We start from the raw sequence: 20,963 nt of genomic DNA, 5'->3' as shown, positions 1-20,963 counted from the left end.
TAGATGGGTGAGAGAAATCAATTTAATCAATTTTGAATTCTGGCAGTAATTACAACAAAATGTGGAATAAGTCAAGGGGTATGAATACTTTCTGAAGGCACTGTATCAGCACTTAGGCCTACAATTTGTTTGCTTTCTTGAACTATGAAAGCTTATGTATTTTAGAGCATATAAGCTTTGTATGATATGACACAGCAGTGTTTATAAATACAGTAGAATAGGAGTTTATGATTAATGCTCTTTCAGGATGGTATGGTACGATGCGACACAGCAGTGGGAACGCCAGACTACATTTCACCAGAGGTACTAAAATCACAGGGAGGAGATGGATATTACGGCCGGGAGTGTGACTGGTGGTCCGTGGGAGTCTTCCTATATGAGATGCTTGTTGGTGAGTCGCAGTAAGAGATCTTTTCTCACGCTGTTAAGATCAGAAACAAACTGGTCGTACAATTTGAACCCCTATTGTAGTTCTGAAGCAGAGTATTCCCATTCATTTACAGGCAGCAAAAATACCATTGAGCATAGTCTTCTATTCCCTCTCTTATTTGACTCTGGTAGTACATAACGTCTTCCCCTTGTTTTGTCATATTGTGTAATCATCATGCCATGAATCCATACTATGCAAAGAGGAAGTTAGTATTCTTTCCATCTTGTTGCTCCTTTACTGCATATACAGTATCTTGTTTCACACATTGGCCACTTGTAGCGAATCGCGTTTACTTAATTTTTTCATCCCGTCCCCACAGGAGGCTTTTTGCCTCTTGGTAGGTCATCATTGTAAATACGATTTTGTTTTTAATTGACTTGCGTAGTTAAATAAAAATAAAATAGACAAAAAAAAGTTTTAAATATATTTGTAATAGTTAGGATGGCAACAAATGAATTCTAAGTGGTTTTAATATTAATGGGCTTCCTCCGTTCTGATTGTTTCATACTCAACCGAACTAGGACAAAACTGAGTTGTCCAATTTGTAGAACTTTTCATTTATTTAACACTATCAGAATAACTTTTTATAGACGGTATTGTAAAAATCCATACCAGTATACCTTAATATATCACCCAGCCCTACATTGCCGCAACCTCAAGGAAGAGGCTAGGTATAGGGATCAAACTTTGTTCAAGGCTAGGGTAATGGTTAAGGGTTTACATTTAGGCTAAGCAAACCCCCATTGAGAACCATTGAAAATATGTATTCTTGGCTGGGCTCACTAGCTAACCTCACTGCCTGTGGTTTTGTGTGTCTATAGGTGACACACCGTTCTACGCTGACTCGTTGGTGGGGACGTACAGTAAGATCATGAACCACAAGAACGCACTGACCTTCCCTGAAGACAGCGACATCTCCAAGGATGCCAAGAACCTCATCTGTGCCTTCCTGACTGACAGGTGAGTGATGATGACTTTATTTTTATGCGCGGTTAGGAAATAAAAACTGGTGGTGCGGAAAGCCCTGATTTTTATACCGTTTTAGTCAGAGTAATCTTTCATGTTTTACAAATGATTTCCCTAGTTGACAAGTAGATGGAAAGGGACTAGTGTCATGAACTCATTGACTTGATTAGACTTAGTAATCAGTCAAACATCAAGCTGTGTTCTTCTGAAGAGCTATCAATCATGTCTACATTTTTCACTCCGTTGTGTTCAGAGTTAGTTTCAAAGCCATAAAGTCCATTGTTATACAGAGTCTATCAGTGGATTGCAGAATGACTAAACGGTACCTTGTTCTGATTCCCTGTTACTAGGGAGGTTCGACTGGGCCGTAACGGGGTGGATGAGATCAAGAGGCATCCTTTCTTCAAGAACGACCAGTGGACATGGGAGAACATCCGAGAGAGTGAGTTGTGTTCAGGTCAACCAGCAGCGCTTTCATGATTCCTATGTGTTTGTAACCCCCCCCCCCCCCCCACGCACTGCTCTGTTGGCAAACTGCTTTTAGTGATAATACATGGTTTCCCATTGACCTACTGCAGACAGTCTGAGGACATTCCAGAACAAGAACCATTCATTTCATTCAGTAACCCATGGCCACGCACTGAGTGATTGCAACGATTCCACTGGTGGTATCAGTTTGAAACCAATTTGAACCTGGATGGTTTATTTTGAGGGTGAGAACGGGAGGAAAGTAGTCCTGGGTCATGTCCAGTAGTTGCAAAGCTTTTTGCTGCTGCGTACCCTACTGAACAGCACCTTGGCGTGAGTGTTGATGTGGTCTCCGGCTGCAACGGAGAGAGTGGAGGCGGGGGGCTAAATGTATTAAATGTAAATCCACTGGCTATAGCAGCTCTTTACTGGGTCTATATTAAATACGCTGAAGGGCTGCAGTCATCACTTTGGCCTGGCCACAACGCCCCCAGCCCAGCTCTGGCATGCCCTGCCATGCCACCAGCACCGGCTCTCCTTTAGAGCAGCTAGGAGGGGTACAGGTTATAGGTAATTTGTACATGTAGCAGTCTGGGGGGATGCCAGAGCTGGGCTGGGGGCGTTGTGGCCAGGCCAAAGTGATGACTGCAGCCCTTCAGCGTATTTAATATAGACCCAGTAAAGAGCTGCTATAGCCAGTGGATTTACATTTAATACATTTAGCCCCCCGCCTCCACTCTCTCCGTTGCAGCCGGAGACCACATCAACACTCACGCCAAGGTGCTGTTCACTCACTCACTCTTCACTGCACTCACTCACTCTTCACTGCACTCACTCACTCACTCACTCTTCACTTCACTCACTCTTCACTTCACTCACTCTTCACTTCACTCACTCACTCTTCACTCACTCACTCACTCACTCACTCACTCACTCACTCTTCACTGCACTCACTCACTCACTCACTCACTCACTCACCACTGCACTCACTCACTCACCACTGCACTCACTCACTCACTCTTCACTGCACTCACTCACTCACTCTTCACTGCACTCACTCACTCACTCACTCTTCACTGCACTCACTCACTCACTCACTCTTTACTGCACTCACTCTTCACTGCGCTCACTCACCCATCCGTCACTGCGCTCTACGCTCGCTCTGTGCTCGCTCGCTCTACACGGCGCTCGGTCGCTCGCTCTAGACGGCGCTCGGTCGCTCGCTCTACACGGCGCCCGGTCGCTCGCTCTAGACGGCGCCCGGTCGCTCGCTCTAGACGGCGCCCGGTCGCTCGCTCTAGACGGCGCCCGGTCGCTCGCTCTAGACGGCGCCCGGTCGCTCGCTCTAGACGGCGCCCGGTCGCTCGCTCTAGACGGCGCCCCGGTCGCTCGCTCTAGACGGCGCCCGGTCGCTCGCTCTAGACGGCGCCCGGTCGCTCGCTCTAGACGGCGCCCGGTCGCTCGCTCTAGACGGCGCCCGGTCGCTCGCTCTAGACGGCGCCCGGTCGCTCGCTCTAGACGGCGCCCGGTCGCTCGCTCTAGACGGCGCCGGTCGCTCGCTCTAGACGGCGCCCGGTCGCTCGCTCTAGACGGCGCCCGGTCGCTCGCTCTAGACGGCGCCCGGTCGCTCGCTCTAGACGGCGCCCGGTCGCTCGCTCTTCACGGCGCCCGGTCGCTCGCACGCTTCACTGCACTCACTCACGCACGCTTCACTGCACTCACTCACGCACGCTTCACTTCACTGCACTGCACTCACGCACGCTTCACTTCACTGCACTGCACTCACGCACGCTTCACTTCACTGCACTGCACTCACGCACGCTTCACTTCACTGCACTGCACTCACGCACGCTTCACTTCACTGCACTGCACTCACGCACGCTTCACTGCACTGCACTGCACTCACGCACGCTTCACTTCACTGCACTGCACTCACGCTCGCTTCACTCACTCACTGGTACTCCCTGTATATACCTCGACACGCTGATCTGGTACTCCCTGTATATAGCTCCATTCTTGTGTATTTTATTTTTTTACTTTCCATTGTTGGGAAAGTTCGTAATCAAGCATTTCACTGTAAAGTCTACACCAGTTGTATTCGGTACATGTGATAAATACAATTTTGATTTGATATGGGACTGATGTAGAGTAATAATAATTTGGGGGGTGATTATATTTGTCAAATTACACACAAGTGTGTAATGGAAGTGTGTTTCTTGCATATCCCAACTCCCCTGAGACTGTTGCTTACACTTTTATCTCCCATCACCTTGTACTGGAATCTATATTTTGCACTTTCCAAGTTTCAAAATGTAGTACACGCCTCAAAGTTTGACTGGCATTTCCCCCACAACATGATCTCAAGTTCTCAACTCAATGTGCCTCTGCACCAAAACATCAAAACTATGAGAATACCTCTCCACTTGCAGTGAGTCATGATTCTGTCCTCTCTTCTCTCCTCCACCTCCTGTCTATCTGTATTTCTAGCGGCGGCCCCGGTAGTGCCAGAGCTGAGCAGTGACATCGACACCAGTAACTTTGACGACATTGAGGAGGACCGGGGAGACGAGGAGACCTTCCCCATACCGAAGGCCTTCGTGGGCAACCAGCTGCCCTTTGTGGGGTTCACCTACTATAGCAGTCACCAGTAAGTATGTTAGCATAGCCAGGCTTCAACTACTATAGCAGTCACCAGTAAGTATGTTAGCATAGCCAGGCTTCAACTACTATAGCAGTTACCAGTAAGTATGTTAGCATAGCCAGGCTTCAACTACTATAGCAGTTACCAGTAAGTATGTTAGCATAGCCAGGCTTCAACTACTATAGCAGTTACCAGTAAGTATGTTAGCATAGCCAGGCTTCAACTACTATAGCAGTCACCAGTAAGTATGTTAGCATAGCCAGGCTTCAACTACTATAGCAGTCACCAGTAAGTATGTTAGCATAGCCAGGCTTCAACTACTATAGCAGTTACCAGTAAGTATGTTAGCATAGCCAGGCTTCAACTACTATAGCAGTCACCAGTAAGTATGTTAGCATAGCCAGGCTTCAACTACTATAGCAGTCACCAGTAGTAAGTTTGTTAGCATAGCCAGACTTCAACTACTACAGCAGTCACCAGTAGTAAGTTTGTTAGCATAGCCAGGCTTCAACTACTACAGCAGTCACCAGTAGTAAGTTTGTTAGCATAGCCAGGCTTCAACTACTATAGCAGTCACCAGTAAGTTTGTTAGCATAGCCAGGCAGTCACCAGTAGTAAGTATGTTAGCATAGCCAGGCTTCAACTACTATAGCAGTCACCAGTAGTAAGTTTGTTAGCATAGCCAGGCTTCAACTACTATAGCAGTCACCAGTAGTAAGTTTGTTAGCATAGCCAGGCTTCAACTACTATAGCAGTCACCAGTAGTAAGTTTGTTAGCATAGCCAGGCTTCAACTACTATAGCAGTCACCAGTAGTAAGTTTGTTAGCATAGCCAGGCTTCAACTACTATAGCAGTCACCAGTAGTAAGTTTGTTAGCATTGCCAGGCTTCAACTACTATAGCAGTCACCAGTAGTAAGTTTGTTAGCATAGCCAGGCTTCAACTACTATAGCAGTCACCAGTAGTAAGTTTGTTAGCATAGCCAGGCTTCAACTACTACAGCAGTCACCAGTAAGGCTCTTGAATCATGTTTCCTGGAGAATTTTTATGAACTGCATTTTAATCCAGGACTAGGCTTAATCTGTGTCGGGAAAACGGTGTCCAGAGTATGTGTTGGCACTGTCCGCTTAGCCTGGTGTCACCAACTACAGTCAACACTGTCAGGCTTCACTAGAACACTCATCAGTCAAATACCAATTACAGTCAACACTGGCAGTCATCACCTAGGCTCTTCCTGGTCAGCTCAGGAGAAACTCAAGGCCTTAACCATGGTCAACATACTATAGTCAGGCCTGACTTACCACAGTCAAAATAGTCAGGGTGCACCAGCTGGCACAGTCATCTGTTATTCTGTCAACTGCTAGTCGACACTTTCTAGCTTAACCTGCTATAGCCATCAGAACTGTCAATACTGCCGTTGTTTTATACTGCCTCATAAATCTAATGCAACTTTTATAGCAACATAGCTAATTACACCCAGAGCTTGTTAGACATGCACATATGAATGTCTCATACTAGAGTAATCTGACCTAGATAACAACCACAAAGTGTTTGACCCAGTGTGATGTGTTCACGGTTTGGTCAGGTCATCAGTGGGTCAGGGAAGTGTGGTCCTAGTGTTGTCACTACAGTGCCTTCAGAAAGTATTCACACCCCTTGACTTTTTCCACATTTTGTTCTTACAGCCTGAATTTAAAATGGAATAAATTGGCATTTTGTGTCACTGTCCTACCAACAATACCTCATAATGTCAAAGAGGAATTATGTTTTTAGACATTTTTACAAATGTATTAAAAATGAAAAGCTGAAATGTCTAGAGTCAATAGGTTTTCAACTCCTTTGTTATGGCAAGCCTAAATAAGTTCAGGTCTTACTCTGTGTAATAATAGTGCATAACATGATTTTTGAATGACTACCTCATCTCTGTATCCCACACATACAATTATCTATAAGGTCCCTCAGTCAAGCAGTGAATTTCAAACAGATTCAACCACAAAGACCAGGGAGGTTTTCCAATGCCTTGCAAAGAAGGGCATCTAAAAAAAGCAGACATTGAATCTCCCTTTGAGCATGGTAAAGTTATTAATTACACTTTGGATGGTGTATCAATACACCCAGTCACTACAAAGATACAGGGGTCCTCCTAACTCAGTTGCCGGAGAGGAAGGAAACCGCTCCGAGATTTCACCATGAGTTTAATGGCTGTGATAGGAGAGAACTGAGGATGGATCCACAGCGTTGTAGTTACTCCACAATACTAAATGACAGAGTGAAAAGGAGCCTGTACAGAATAAAAATATTCCAAAACATGCATCCTGTTTACGATAAGGCACTAAAGTAAAACTGCAAAGAAATTAATTTTGTCCTGAATACAAACTTTTATGTTTGGGGCAAATCCAACACATCACTGTGTACCACTCTTCATATTTTCAAGCATAGTGGCGCATAATGTTATGGGTATGCTTGTCATCGGCAAGGAATAGGGAGTTTATTAGGATAAATAATAAACTGAATAGAGCTAAGCACAGGCAAAATCATGCTGGAAAACCTGGTTCATTCTGCTTTCCAACACACTGAATCATTGACCTTTCAGCAGGACAATAACCTAAAACACAAGGCCAAATCTATAGTGGAGTTGCTTACCAAGACCACTTTGAAAGTTCCTGAGTGGCCTAGTTACAGTTTTGACTTAAATCGTCTTGAAACTATAGCAAGACTTGAATTGTTGTCTAGCAATTATCAACTGCCAATTTGAGAGCTTGTAGAATATTTTCTAAGAATGTGCAAATATTGTACAATCCAGGTTTGCGAAGCTCTTAGAGACTTACCCAGAAAGACTCACAGCCGTTATCTCTGGCAAAGTTGATTCTAACATACAGTCGTGGCCAAAAGATTTGAATGACCAAGTATTAATTTTCACAAAGTCTGCTGCCTCAGTTTGTATGATGGCAATTTGCATATACTCCAGAATGTTTTGATAAGTGATCAGATATTGCAATTAATTGCAAAGTCTCTCTTTGCCATGCAAATGAACTGAATCCCCAAAAAACATTTCCACTGCATTTCAGCCCTGCCACAAAAGGACCAGCTGACATGTCAGTGATTCTCTCGTTAACACAGGTGAGTGTTGACGAGGACAAGGCTGGAGATCACTCTGTCATGCTGATTGAGTTCGAATAACAGACTGGAAGCTTCAAAAGGAGGGTGGTGCTTGGAATCAGTGTTCTTCCTCTGTCAACCATGGTTACCTGCATGGAAACACGTGCCGTCATCATTTGTTTGCACAAAAAGGGCTTCACAAGCAAAGATATTACTGCCAGTAAGATTGCACCTAAATCAACCATTTATCGGATCATCAAGAACTTCAAGGAGAGTGGTTCAATTGTTGTGAAGAAGGCTACAGGGCGCCCAAGAAAGTCCAGCAAGTGCCAGGACCGTCTCCTAAAGTTGATTCAGCTGCGGGATCGGGGCACCACCAGTACAGAGCTTGCTCAGGAATAGCAGCAAGCAGGTGTGAGTGCATCTGCACGCACAGTGAGGCGAAGACTTTTGGATGGCCTGGTGTCAAGAAGGGCAGCAAAGAAGCCACTTCTCTCCAGGAAAAACATCAGGGACAGACTGATATTCTACAAAAGGTACTGGGATTGGACTGCTGAGGACTGGGGTAAAGTCATTTTCTCTGATGAATCCCCTTTCCGATTGTTTGGGGCATCCGGAAAAAAGCTTGTCCGGAGAAGACAAGGTGAGCGCTACCATCAGTCCTGTGTCATGCCAACAGTAAAGCATCCTGAGACCATTCATGTGTGGGGTTGCTTCTCAGCCAAGGGAGTGGGCTCACTCACAGTTTGCCTAAGAACACAGCCATGAATAAAGAATGGTACCAACACATCCTCCGAGAGCAACTTCTCCCAACCATCCAGGAACTGTTTGGTGACGAACAATACCTTTTCCAGCTTGATGGAGCACCTTGCCATAAGGCAAAAGGGATAATTAGGTTGCTCGGGGGACAAAACATCTATTTTGGGTCCATGGTCAGGTAACTCCCCAGACCTTAATCCCATTGAGAACTTGTGGTCAATCCTCAAGAGGCGGGTGCACAAACAAAAACCCACAAATTCTGACAAACTCCAAGCATTGATTAGTCAAGAATGGGCTGCCATCAGTCAGGATGTGGCCCAAAAGTAAATTGACTTCATGTAATTGTCAATAAAAGCCTTTGACACTTGTGAAGTGCTTGTAATTATACTTCAGTATCCCATAGTAACATCTGACAAAAATATCTAAAGACACTGAAGCAGCAAACTTTGTGGAAATTAATATTTGTGTCATTCTCAAAACCTTTGGCCACGACTGTACATTGAATCAAGATATATTCTTTTTTTTATTTTTATTTTTTTACAAATGTTAAACATTTCTTCCACTGTGACATTAAAGTATTTTGTGTACATCGTTGACAAGAAATTGACAATGTCCTTTTTAATCCTTCTTTGTAACACAAAATGTTGAACTTGTTGTGGTCTATCCCCCAGGTTCTCCCGGAGCACTAGCACCAAGAGTGTTGACAAACGCAGCAGCTCCACCAAGGAGGACAAGAGCCATGTGAGTACTACTTATAGAGATGTTGCATCTGGAGTAGCTACTTTCTGCAATGCTAAATTCTCTGCACGTTTTTTTTGTTACATTCCAATGCGTAGTGTACACTAGTATCAGTTTATTTTACTTGAACATTTTACTCTGCAATGCCAAACTGATTACAAGTTTATTGTATTGCAAAGCGTAATGAATTCTACAGTCTGTCTGTAGTGTTGTCTTACACGTTGTCTGTGTTCAGCTGGAGAACCTGCAGAAGAGGATCTACCAGCTGGAGGAGCAGCTACACAGTGAGATGCAGCTAAAGGATGAGATGGAGCAAAAGTGCAGGTAGTAATCAATCACCTGTCAATCAACTTAATTTAATTTACGTCAGATTTCAAGCAAAAAAATACATGCTGGTTTTGAATACAAACAAGTGTATTTTAATGAACAATGCATCCGTTTTCCCGTTTTAAAAGATAAATCAAGCAAAAAGTGCTAATCTTTGTTGTTCTTTAGGACAACGAACACAAAGCTCGACAAGATCATGAAAGAGCTGGACGAGGAGGTGAGTGAATATTTAGTATTCTGAAACGTATTCCAGGGCAAGTACATAATCACGATCTACGGTAGTCTACAGAAGTGCAGCAAACAAGACATGATATAGGGCCTAATTGCTCTGTACATTGAGTACTAACTCCTGTGCCACCCTCCCCTCCTCCCAGGCCAACGTGAGGAAGGGTGTGGAGGACAGTATGTCCCTTCTGGAGAAAGACAAGATGATGATCCAGCACCGAGCCACAGAGTACCAAAGAAAGGCCGACCAGGAGGCCGAGAAGAGACGTAACATGGAGAACGAGGGTAAGGCTTGATTTTTTTTTCTCCTTCTCTTTAAGTCATTCTCCAATCTCCCATTGTTTTAGTCCAAACCTCTGTCTATACACGAGTTTATAACACTGATTATAAACACTTGCACATTCACCCTCGGAAAGGCACCCATACACAATCCATTGTGACTCAATCCATTGAGATTTAAAAATCCTTCTTTAACCTGTCTCCTCCCATTCATCTACACTGATTTTAAGAGGATTTAACAGGTGACCTCAATAAGGGTTCATAGCTTTCACCTGGATCCAACTAGTCAGTCTCATGAAAAGAGCAGGTGTTCCTAATGTTTTGTACCCTCAGTGACAGGATTTGTACAGGGTAGGTGCTACTACAGTGTAATCTATGAGATCTAGTACCACTGCAGTAGCATCTTTCCTCCCTGTATTCATAAAGCATTTCAGAGTAGGAGTGCAGACATGGTAACACAACATGGACAGGGAGGACCTGATCCTAGATCAGTAATCCTACTCCGAGTGAGATGCTTTATGAATACAGGGAGGAAAGATGCTACTGCAGGGGTACTAGATCTCATTATAGATTACACTGTAGTAGCACCTACCCTGCACTCCTACTCTGAAATGCTTTATGAATGCTTTATGAAAACGGGCCCAGATGTTATTGAATATAGCCCTAACAGATGTTTTCCCAACTGGATTATTAGTGCTCACACTGACCGATACTTGTGCAGCTTGACCTGCTAGTTTAGTTGTCTGCCAGTCTGACTCCCCCTGCAGTGCTAACTAGCAGTCTTAACCCAGACACTCACCCTCTGAGACCCTCCTATTAACTGGGACCAGAGGATCGCTGTGAACTAAGTGGATTCACACGCATTAACTCCTTAAACTAGCAGATTGGATAACTACATGCACATAAACAGCACTTTAAATGCAACACACGAGCAACTCCAGTGTACAAAATACATGTTTCTGGGTACAGTTTGTTTAGTGTCATGTTTTGAAAGGGAGATGTGTGATGATGACTTGATCTTTCATTTAACTCTCATCTGTACTCTTTCTTCTCAGTTTCCACTCTGAAAGAGCAGCTTGAGGTCATGAGGAAAATCAGCCAAAACTCTCAGGCCTCCAATGACAAGATCCTACAACTGCAGAAGCAGGTACGTTATCTCTCTTACACTCACGTGCACACAGCTTTGTTTTGGTAAATTCTCTGGACTTTTTGGAGAGAAAATATATTTCCGTTCAGAATCCTATTATCTTAAACCTAATCCTTTACCCTACACCTAATCCTTTACCCCAATCATGAATACTAAACTTAAACCTAACCCTTAAGCCTAAAATAGTGTTTTAAAATGTTTTCTTGTTTTCCTACCTTGTCAGGACATTCTGACGACTTGTCAGGACATTGTGGTCCTGATAAAGTAGGAAAATGTGTGTGTACACACACTGCTCTCTTCAATTGCCATCCACACAGCTTAGGGTGTCATTCTAGCTTTGAGATCTTGTTTGAGGCTCAGAATTTGGATCAAGAGTATGAACCGTGCAGGGAAGGGGAATGTATTTAGATGTGTGAGACAGTTAAAGGAGAGGGCAGGCTAGGTTATCACCACAGATCTAGGAACGGATTACTCCATCCTAAATTTGAACCTTAACCATGACAAGGATGAACAATATCTGACCCTGTGTCATCACCCTATAGCTTTTACTTTACATGCTTTGATGTTTATCAGCAAATGGAAGGCTCATTTATTTTCATATGAGGAAGTGAAGGACAGAGGAATCAGTGCCTCATATCGAACTGGTCTAGATAGAAGTCTTTGCATATTAAGTATTACTGGAAGTCTATGGATGGATATGATTCTATAGTAACATTAGACATCCACCCACATATTGGTTAAAAACCCCAACAACCGTTTCAGAATCAAACATTCTGCAGCAACTGAGCAGATCGTCTGTGTCACGAGGTAATATTGACTCTGAGCTCTCCCAATGGTTGTTTCCTTGATTGACAGCTGGAGGAGGCCAATGACCTGCTGAGGGTGGAGTCAGACACGGCGGCACGGCTGAGGAAGAGCCACACGGAGATGACCAAGTCCATGAGCCAGCTGGAGGGGCTGACCAGCGAGCTGCAGGAGAAGAGCCGCTCGGCCGACGGGGGGAGGGCCCAGCTGGAGAAAGAGCTGCTGCAGCTGCAGAGCACCCTGGACTCTGAGAGGAGGAGCTACAGTCAGGGATCAGAGGAGATCCATGAGCTACAAGGTACCAGAACACGTTCCTGGCTACATTTCAATTCTCCACGCTTTCATCTTTATTCAGATCCCCATTAGCTGACAGCTACTCTTCCTGAGGTCTATACATACAACAACAAAAGTACAGCTAAGCACTCATGTAAGCACAACTGCACCAGAAAAGGAAAAGTGTGGAGAATTGGGACACACTCAGTGGCTCACACCCAAAGACTGCACTCATTGTTCTATGAGTAAATATGACTTGGACATGACTCCGTGTTTGAGTAAATACAAGGTCTGACCGCAACCCTGCATTCACTTGGGCATGTGTTAGAACTAGAAGGGATGAACATGATTGCCTACACCATTTTAGTTTGCTTTACAGTAATTCTTCACTCACTCTTAACTGTTTTTCAGTCTTAGCAGGTGATCTGTCTCTCCCTCTTATCTATTTAAGAGAGAGCTGGGGAATCTTAGCTCCAGTTCTAACCATTCTCATTCATCACAGTAGACGTGCCCAGGCACTGCCCATGCCCACAGCACTCACATCTGACTTATCTGTCTATCAGTCATGTTTTATCTGGAGAGGAGCGCTTTGAGCAGTCTTGGGGATGAATATATCTGATGGATTGTGTTGAAATAATATTGCTCTTAATTCAGACTGAATTCGAAGTCTACAGGCATCCATATTGAATAGAAAAATAATACTTTATTGTCCAGTTTCCTTAGTCCACAAATATAGTTTTCCAAATCTGAAAGCTGTGCATTATGGTGTTGTCAACATGGGTTTAGCATGTTGCACAAACCACTGTTTTGAAGGTGACTCTTTGTTTCTCTCTCTCTCTCTGTGTGTCTGTAGCGCGAATGACAGGTCTTCAACAGGACAATAAGAACTTGAAGCTCAGCCTGTCCAAAGTGGAGACGGAACGCAAGCAGGCCCAGGAGAGGAGCAACAACCTGGAGAAGGTTTGGGCCCTCTAAGTCTCTCCACGTCACTCACATACCGTGCTTTATAAGGCTAACACAAACCCTGTCATTTATGTCTAGTTACTAGTGATGTCCACTTACTGTGAGTAGTGGTCCAAATGGAAGTATCAAAGACAAAACAGATGTACTCTATATCAACACATTTTCTTTGTTGCGATTACTACATGTATATCTAACTGGTATTTTAGTCCCATTACTCCCAGTCTTAAGAGCCTCTCTACCATAGAGATCAGCAGAATGAATGTTTTACTGGCCATTTTTACACGATGCCAATGTCAATTCTAGGGATTCTATATGTAATTCTACGCTTTCTACCGACAGGATAAGAACAACCTGGAGATCGACCTGAACTACAAGCTAAAGACACTGCAGCAGCGACTGGACCAGGAGCACATAGAACACAGTGTGACGCGGGCCCAGCTCACTGACAAATACGAGTCCATTGAGGAGGCCAAGTCAGCTGCCATGCATGGTATATCTGGGCCCATGTTAGAGAATGCCCTACCCACCACTACTGTCTGTCTCTCCCTCGTTGTCTGCCTCACCCTCGTTCTCTGTCTGCTCTCTGCCTCTCCCTCTCTGTGTCCCCCTCTATCTCTCCCCCCTCTTTCTCACCTGCACCACTCATACCCAGGGGGGCACTGGATGGATGGGGAGGAATTCAGGGAGTGGACTCTGCTCCACTCCATGTGGCATGTCCAGATGTTACCTCCCTACATATTAACTTCTTTGGCATAGGGGGCGGTATTTTGACGTCCGGATGAAAAGCGTGCCCAAAGTTGACTGCCTGCTACTCAGGCCCAGAAGCTAGGATATGCATATAATTGGTAGATTTGGATAGAAAACACTCTAAAGTTTCTAAAACTGTAAAAATAATGTCTGTGAGTATAATAGAACTGAAATGGCAGGCGAAACCTGAGGACAAACCATCCCTACCACTGATTTCAATGGCTGGCACTTTTATAATAGGGCGAAATCGTGCCCGATTGCAGTTCCTTGGGTTCCACTTCTGTCAACAGTCTTTAGAAAGAGTTTCTGGCTGGTTTTTGGAACAATTTGCCAGAAATTATAGTTTTTCTAGGTGGCTCCCATTTTGGCTGTAGTGTTTCCAAGCGTGTGAATGAGAGCGTGTTCTTTGGTATTTTTCTCCGGTAAAGACTAACGATTCTCCGTCTTAAATTTGATCGTTTATTTGTGTATTAGGGTACCTAAGGTTTGATTTATAAACGTTGATTGATTGACTTGTTTGGATAAGTTTATTGGTAACGTTTGGGATTCATTTTGTATGCGTTTTGAAGGAGGGAAACCGGGTGAATTATTGACTGAAGCGTACCAGCTAAACTGAGTTTTTATGGATATAAAGAAGGACTTTATTGAACAAAAGGACCATTTGTAATGTAACTGGGACCTTTTGGAGTGCCAACAGAAGATCTTCAAAGGTAAGGCATATATTCTAGCGCTATTTCTGACTTTCGTGTCGCAACTCCCTGGTTGAAAATGATTTGTTATGCATTTGTGTGCTGGACGCTGTCCTCAGATAATCGCATGGTTTTCTTTCGCCGCGAAGCCTTTTTGAAATCTGACATGGCGGCTGGATTAACAACAAGTTAAGCTTTATTTTGATGTATTGCACTTGTGATTTCATGAAAGTTTAATATTTATAGTAATTTAATTTGAATTTGGCGCTCTGCAATTTCACCGGAAGTTGTCAAACGCGCTAGCGTCCCACTGATCCGCAAGAAGTTAACAGCTGGACATAACCCCACCTCCCAAAAACTTGGATTGACTAGCACTGTTTGAAGCAACATTTACTTGTCTTCCAGACATTTGCCTATACGCAGACTACACGCTGTGCGTAGGGCCCCGTGGTTGCTAGGGAGCCCCGACCCCCCGTATTGTTGAGTTAAAATAGTAGAATACACATCGGGCAATTTAGAAATGTTGTAGTGCATCAGTAGTTTTCCACTTGTCAGTCACTCAATTAGCCCATATCAGCTAATATTTTTTTATATTGCTAGGTAAAGTAGTCTAGCCAGCGATCTAAACCTTGTAGTAATCACCAAATTACCATCGGGGCATGCGGTACTTGTGCCCAGGGGCCCCCATTTAATTTTGTTAGTCACTCATATGAACATGGCATACGTCATGGCAAAATATGTAGAATTGCAGGAAATTAGCTTTAAAACAAAGTTTCACCACCCCATGGCAAAATGTGTAGAATTGCAGGAAATGTACTTTAACACTGCAAAACAAATGATCCACTGCCAAGAGGGGGTGCACTAAAATGTTTTGCCTGTGTGGTGGGTGGGTCATTTCAAATGACTGAGCACATATTTCCTATTAAATCTGTCAGTGAGGTTCTTCCATTGAATGATGATGGATAGTTGCAACTGAGTGACATCTCCTTCCCTCGTCTGGCCCTCCAGCGGTGCAGCACAAGGTGTCTGAGGAGTGCGGGGCGCGGATGCGAGCGGAGAGCAGGGTGGTGGAGGTAGAGAAGCAGTGCTCCATGCTGGAGTTTGACCTCAAGCAGTCGGTGCAGAAGATGGAGCAGCTGATGAAGCAGAAGGAGAGGCTTGAGGACGAGGTGAGCACCAGCACCACTCAACACCATCACCCCAGCATCGACTCACCCTGTCTGGGGTGGAGGTCCATGGGCACTGGCCCTAAAAATGTTTAGCCACTTTTCTGGATATCCTACAACTACCCCCCCTGCAACAAATGTTCACGTTAGTCATGAGTCGATACTAATGAGGCTTTCGCAATAAATAAAGTTTTCAATGTGCAGATCTCAAGTTAGGATTCAGCCCTCCAGAAAAAGCTGTGGATTTCCCGAGCAGAGATCTGGTATAATCCCAGCATAGGTCTCTTGTCCTAACATCCCTGGTTCTCCCCTGCAGGTGCAGGGTCTGCGGATCCATCTGGAGCAGGAGTCCAGTAAGAGGCTGCTGGCCCAGAACGAGCTCAAGAGCCGCTCCCAGGAGGCGGACCGGCTGAAGGGCTTGGAGAAGCAACTGAAGCAGGAGATCAACACGGCACTAGAGAGCAAGCGCTCTCTCGAGTTCCAGCTAGCACAGCTCACCAAGTGAGAATACCCTCCAAAGTATTCACATGTTGTCACAGCCCACCACAGTTTTAACTTTGAACTATATACCCCGACACAGGGGATTAGGTAGTTTACCCCTAGTCACTGATACAAGGGTCAGATATATTTTCATCCCCCCACCCTAATGGTTAAGTTTGGGATAGGGGTTTTCCTAGATCTGTGGGTAACTTCTAGCACGATCCTTGACAGGCTACATTGAGTATCGTCTCAATGTGTGTACCTCCCTTTCAAATGAATGCAATAGCTTCCAGACACACTTCTGACTCCGTTGGCTGAACTCTATTCTGAAAGTCTGTATTAGTCTAGTTTTACATTCCTTCCTGCTGCTAGCTAATACTGCTTTGGCAGTCTATGTTAAATGGCCCTACAACTGGTCATTATTCCAGTAAAAAGGCTCTTATTTCAGCTTAGACATTGACTGTGGCAAAGCTCCCCTGTGACAATGTTTACACCACAGGGTTAAGGATTAGCCATAGTCGAGCTCCTCCCATTAGAATGACTGGACTGTTAATCCGTCTGCTTACGGTAGCTTTCTGACTACGGAGCGCTGCAGGGGGTGGTGGTATGCCCGGGTTACATACAACCCTGGGACATAGTGTATAGTGTAATTAAGTTAATAATCTATACACTAAAGTTTTGTGTCTGAAAAGTTTAAAGGCTTTTTGAGGATTTTACCTGAGTTTGAGTTTCCCCTTCAGCGCTGTTTGTTTTGGTTGTTTTGAAATGTTTCTTTAGCTACTGTATGCAATATGTTAACCATATGGTTTGTGTGTCCGTCTTCCAGGCAATACAGGGGCAATGAGGGACAGATGAGGGAACTTCAGGACCAGCTTGAGGCCGAACAGTATTTCTCAGTGAGTAGGACCCAACTACCCCACTCTCCTATAACCCTGCTCAGTGGCTCACTGACTGATGCCATATCTCCTGTCTCTACCTCCAGACGCTTTATAAAACTCAGGTGAAGGAACTGAAGGAAGAGATCGAGGAGAGGAACCGGCAGGTCCAGGAAGTTCACAAGAAGGTGCATGAGCTGCACAGCGAAAGGTAACACGTGAGAAATGAAAATGTGCGGCAGGTAGCCTAGCGGTTAAGAACGCTGTGCAAGTAACCAAAATGTTGCTGGTTGGAATTCCTGAGCCGACCAGGTGAAAAATATGTCTCTGCCCTTGAACAAGGCACTTAACCCCAATTGATCCTGTAAGTTGCTCTGGATAAGAGCATCTGCGAAGTAACTAAAATGTAGGTGTAATGTAATATCAGGCCTTTGTCAATAAAACAATAATCAGTATTGTAATCATACGTTGTAGTCAAAATATATGGGGTGCAGCTTTTCTCGACCAGCCTACTTCCAAATCACCACACAGAGCGATTATGAATCTGTTTTTAAACCATGTTTGTGTTCGTCCTTCTTCCAGGGACTCCCTGTCAGCCCAGCTGGATCTGACAGTGACCAAGGCGGAGTCGGAGCAGCTGGCCAGGGCGCTCCAGGAGGAGCAGTACTTTGAGCTCAGCCAGGAGAACAAAAAGGCCATGGCCAGACACAAGCAGGAGGGTTCCGAGAGGGATTCAACCATCGCACGGGTCAGCACCGCTTGCCTCAATACACACCTCTCCTACATTGTAAAATTCTTCAAAGTCAGGGAAAATACATCTGTCCAGGAATGTGGGCACAGCAGAAACAACAGCTTAGTATACTTCCAACTTTGTCCTATTTAATAATTACATTGTTTTTGTGTGTCAGGCAGCTGTGAACACCTACAGTACCGGTCAAAAGTTTTAGAACACCTACTCATTCAAGAGTTTTTATTTTTACTATTTTCTACATTGTAGAATAATAGTGAAGACATCAAAACTATGAAATAACATATGGAATCATGTAGTAACCAAAAAAAGTGTTAAACAAATGTAAATATATTTGATATTTTTCAAATAGCCACCCTTTGCCTTGATGACAGCTTTGCACACACTTGACATTCTCTCAACCAGCTTCACCTGGAATGCTTTTCCAACAGTCTTGAAGGAGTTCCCACAAATGCTGAGCTCTTGTTGGCTGCTTTCCCTTCACTCTGTGGTCTGACTTGTCTCAAACCATCTCAATTTGGTTGAGGTCTGGGGATTGTGAAGGCCAGGTCATCTGATGCAGCACTCCATCACTCTCCTTCTTGGTCAAATAGCCCTTACACAGCCTGGAGGTGTGTTCGGTCATTGTCCTGTTGAAAAACAAATGATAGTCCCACTAAGCCCAAGCCAGATGGGTTTCGCTGCAGAATGCTGTGGTAGCCATGCTGGTTAAGTGTGCCTTGAATTCTAAATAAATCACTGACCGTGTCACCAGCAAAGCAACCCACACCGTAACACCATCTCCTCCATGCTTTACGGTGGGAAGTACACATGCGGAGATCATCCGTTCACCCACAATGTCTCATAAAGACGCAAAAATCAGACCAAAGGACAGATTTCCAGCGGTCTAATGTCCATTGCTCGTGTTTCTTGGCCCAGCAAGTCTCTTCTTATTGATGTCCTTTAGTAGTGGTTTCTTTGCAGCAATTCAACCATTTAAAGCCTGATTCCTGCAGTCTCCTGTGAACAGTTGCTGTTGAGATGTCTGTTACTTTGGGCTGCAATTTCTGTGGCTGGTAACTCTAATGAACTTATCCTCTGCAGCAGAGGTAACGCTGGTTCTTCCTGTCCTGTGGCGGTCCTCATGAGAGCCAGTTTCATAGTGCTTGGTTTTTGCGACTGCACTTGAAGAAACATTCAAAGTTCTTGAAATGTTCTGTATTGAGTGACCTTCATGTCTTAAAGTAATGGACTGTCATTTCTCTTTGCTTATTTGAGCTTTGCTTGCCATAATATGGACTTGGTCTTTTACCAAATAGGGCTATCTTCTGTATACCACCCCTACCTTGTCACAACACAACTGATTGGCTCAAACGCATTAAGAAGGAAAGAAATTCCACAAATTAACTTTTACCAAGGCACACCTGTTAATTGAAATGCATTCCAGGTGATTACCTCATGAAGCTATTTGAGAGAATGCCAACAGTGTGCAAAGCTGTCATGAAGGCAAAGGGTGGCTTTAAAGAATCTCAAAATATATTTTGATTTGTTTAACACTTTTTTGGGTTGCTACATGATTCCATATGTGTTACTTCATAGTTTGGATGTCTTTACTATTATTCTGCAATGTAGAAAATAGTAAAAATAAAGAAAAACCCTTGAATGAGTAGGTTTTCTAAACCTTTTGACCAGTAGTGTACATTTTTAAACCTCTGAATGTCTCTTGTCCTCCCCAGCTTGAGGAATCCAACAAAACCCTGACCAAAGATGTGGAGAACCTCAGCAAGGAGAAGGCCGAGCTGGACCACAAGCTTCGCACTCAGGAGGAAGGTAATGTCAAGACACCATTTTCATAACTTGGTCTAATTAGTATATTCTGTGCTTATTCTGTTACAATCTAGGCCTATGGGTAATGTCTTCATAGGCACTTATGTCCCCTCTGTCAGTTAGATCCCTGTAAGACTGGTTTCCTCTTGCTGTCTGTCCCCTTCTCTGCAGAGTATGACTCCCAGAAAGAGGAGATTACAAACACAATCAAGGCCAACTACGAGAAGGTTCTCAGCACAGAGCGAACGCTCAAGACTCAGGTAAAAACACTTCAACATTTGACTGTTTACTTTACATAACATTACACCAATAGTTATAAGCTCCTTTGGCCTCATATTTACACCTCAAACACAACCTCATAGTTCTTCCATTCAACGTGTTTTACACCTCAACCCATTGCCCTACTTTGTTAAACCTCAACCTCACCTCAACTGTTTGCCCAATTTTGTTAAACCTAAACCACAACCTTCCCTCAACGTTGTTGCCCCATTTTGTTAAACATAAACCTCAACCGATTGCCCCCTTTTGATCCCTCCCTCAACCTTGTCTCTCTCTCCAGGCGGTGAACAAACTGGCAGAGATCATGAACAGGAAGGACATGAAGCTTGACACAAAGAAGAAGGGGAGCACGACCGACCTGAGGAAGAAGGAGAAGGAGAACCGCAAGCTGCAGGGGGATCTCAACCAGGAGAAGGAAAAGTTCAACCACATGGCCATCAAGTACCAGAAGGAGCTCAGTGAGATGCAGGCGGTCAGTAATAATGCATTATACAGTCAGACAGTTTCTGTCAATTTGACAGTAGGGTCAAATTGGTCTCAATCATCTGACGACGATCCTTTGAATCTTTTAATCAATAGTATTCTTTAAAATCTAACAAAAAAAAGCACATTTTCTTTTAGGTAAGACACAAGTATGACCACAATAGGACAATTAGGAAGATTTAGTCAAATCCATTCCTAATTTAGAACAGAGTTAAACTCTATAGTGAAAGGCAGCACCACATCCCCCCTTGAAGCTGCAGTGCTTCTGATCTTCCCTAAATGAACTGTGTATTCATGACTGCGTATTCTGCTTGCCTCTCTCTACAACAGCAACTGTCGGAGGAGTGCACGTACCGCAACGAGCTGCAGATGCAGCTGGACAGCAAGGAGAGTGACATTGAGCAGCTCAGGGAGAAGCTCAACGACCTGCAGCTGCGCATGGACAACTCCAGCGTCATCAGCCTGCAGACGGATGAGACGGACAGCAACATCGCTGGTAAGGTCACTGCGGGATCAACTAACAAAAGGTGGCTGTGTCAATGTACCGGCTAGGTCAAAGATGCTCAATCCT

The 20,963-nt window shown here is 44.3% G+C and overlaps 1 protein-coding gene across 2 annotated transcripts in view; it reads left to right on the top strand.

Moving 5' to 3' along the window:
• The window catches only part of LOC115157216 (rho-associated protein kinase 1), a 79,684-nt gene that overhangs the window by 48,592 nt on the left and 10,129 nt on the right, over positions 1–20,963 (top strand). For both annotated transcript variants that reach the window (XM_029705281.1, XM_029705282.1), the window contains exons 7-27: positions 247–391; positions 1,252–1,390; positions 1,747–1,838; positions 4,352–4,511; positions 9,035–9,104; positions 9,337–9,425; positions 9,597–9,645; positions 9,803–9,938; positions 10,988–11,079; positions 11,935–12,181; positions 13,010–13,116; positions 13,459–13,609; positions 15,564–15,724; positions 16,038–16,222; positions 17,028–17,097; positions 17,184–17,287; positions 17,659–17,824; positions 19,540–19,633; positions 19,802–19,890; positions 20,190–20,381; positions 20,723–20,888. In XM_029705281.1, coding sequence (XP_029561141.1) covers positions 247–391; positions 1,252–1,390; positions 1,747–1,838; positions 4,352–4,511; positions 9,035–9,104; positions 9,337–9,425; positions 9,597–9,645; positions 9,803–9,938; positions 10,988–11,079; positions 11,935–12,181; positions 13,010–13,116; positions 13,459–13,609; positions 15,564–15,724; positions 16,038–16,222; positions 17,028–17,097; positions 17,184–17,287; positions 17,659–17,824; positions 19,540–19,633; positions 19,802–19,890; positions 20,190–20,381; positions 20,723–20,888 — 2,704 coding nt within the window. The remainder of the gene's footprint in view (positions 1–246; positions 392–1,251; positions 1,391–1,746; positions 1,839–4,351; positions 4,512–9,034; positions 9,105–9,336; positions 9,426–9,596; positions 9,646–9,802; positions 9,939–10,987; positions 11,080–11,934; positions 12,182–13,009; positions 13,117–13,458; positions 13,610–15,563; positions 15,725–16,037; positions 16,223–17,027; positions 17,098–17,183; positions 17,288–17,658; positions 17,825–19,539; positions 19,634–19,801; positions 19,891–20,189; positions 20,382–20,722; positions 20,889–20,963) is intronic.

This window comes from Salmo trutta, chromosome 21, assembly GCF_901001165.1.
Source record: "Salmo trutta chromosome 21, fSalTru1.1, whole genome shotgun sequence".
Classification (NCBI taxonomy): Eukaryota; Metazoa; Chordata; class Actinopteri; order Salmoniformes; family Salmonidae; genus Salmo; species Salmo trutta.
The sequence above is the reverse complement of the archived record's forward strand: the minus strand, read 5'-3'. Positions and strand labels throughout refer to the sequence as shown.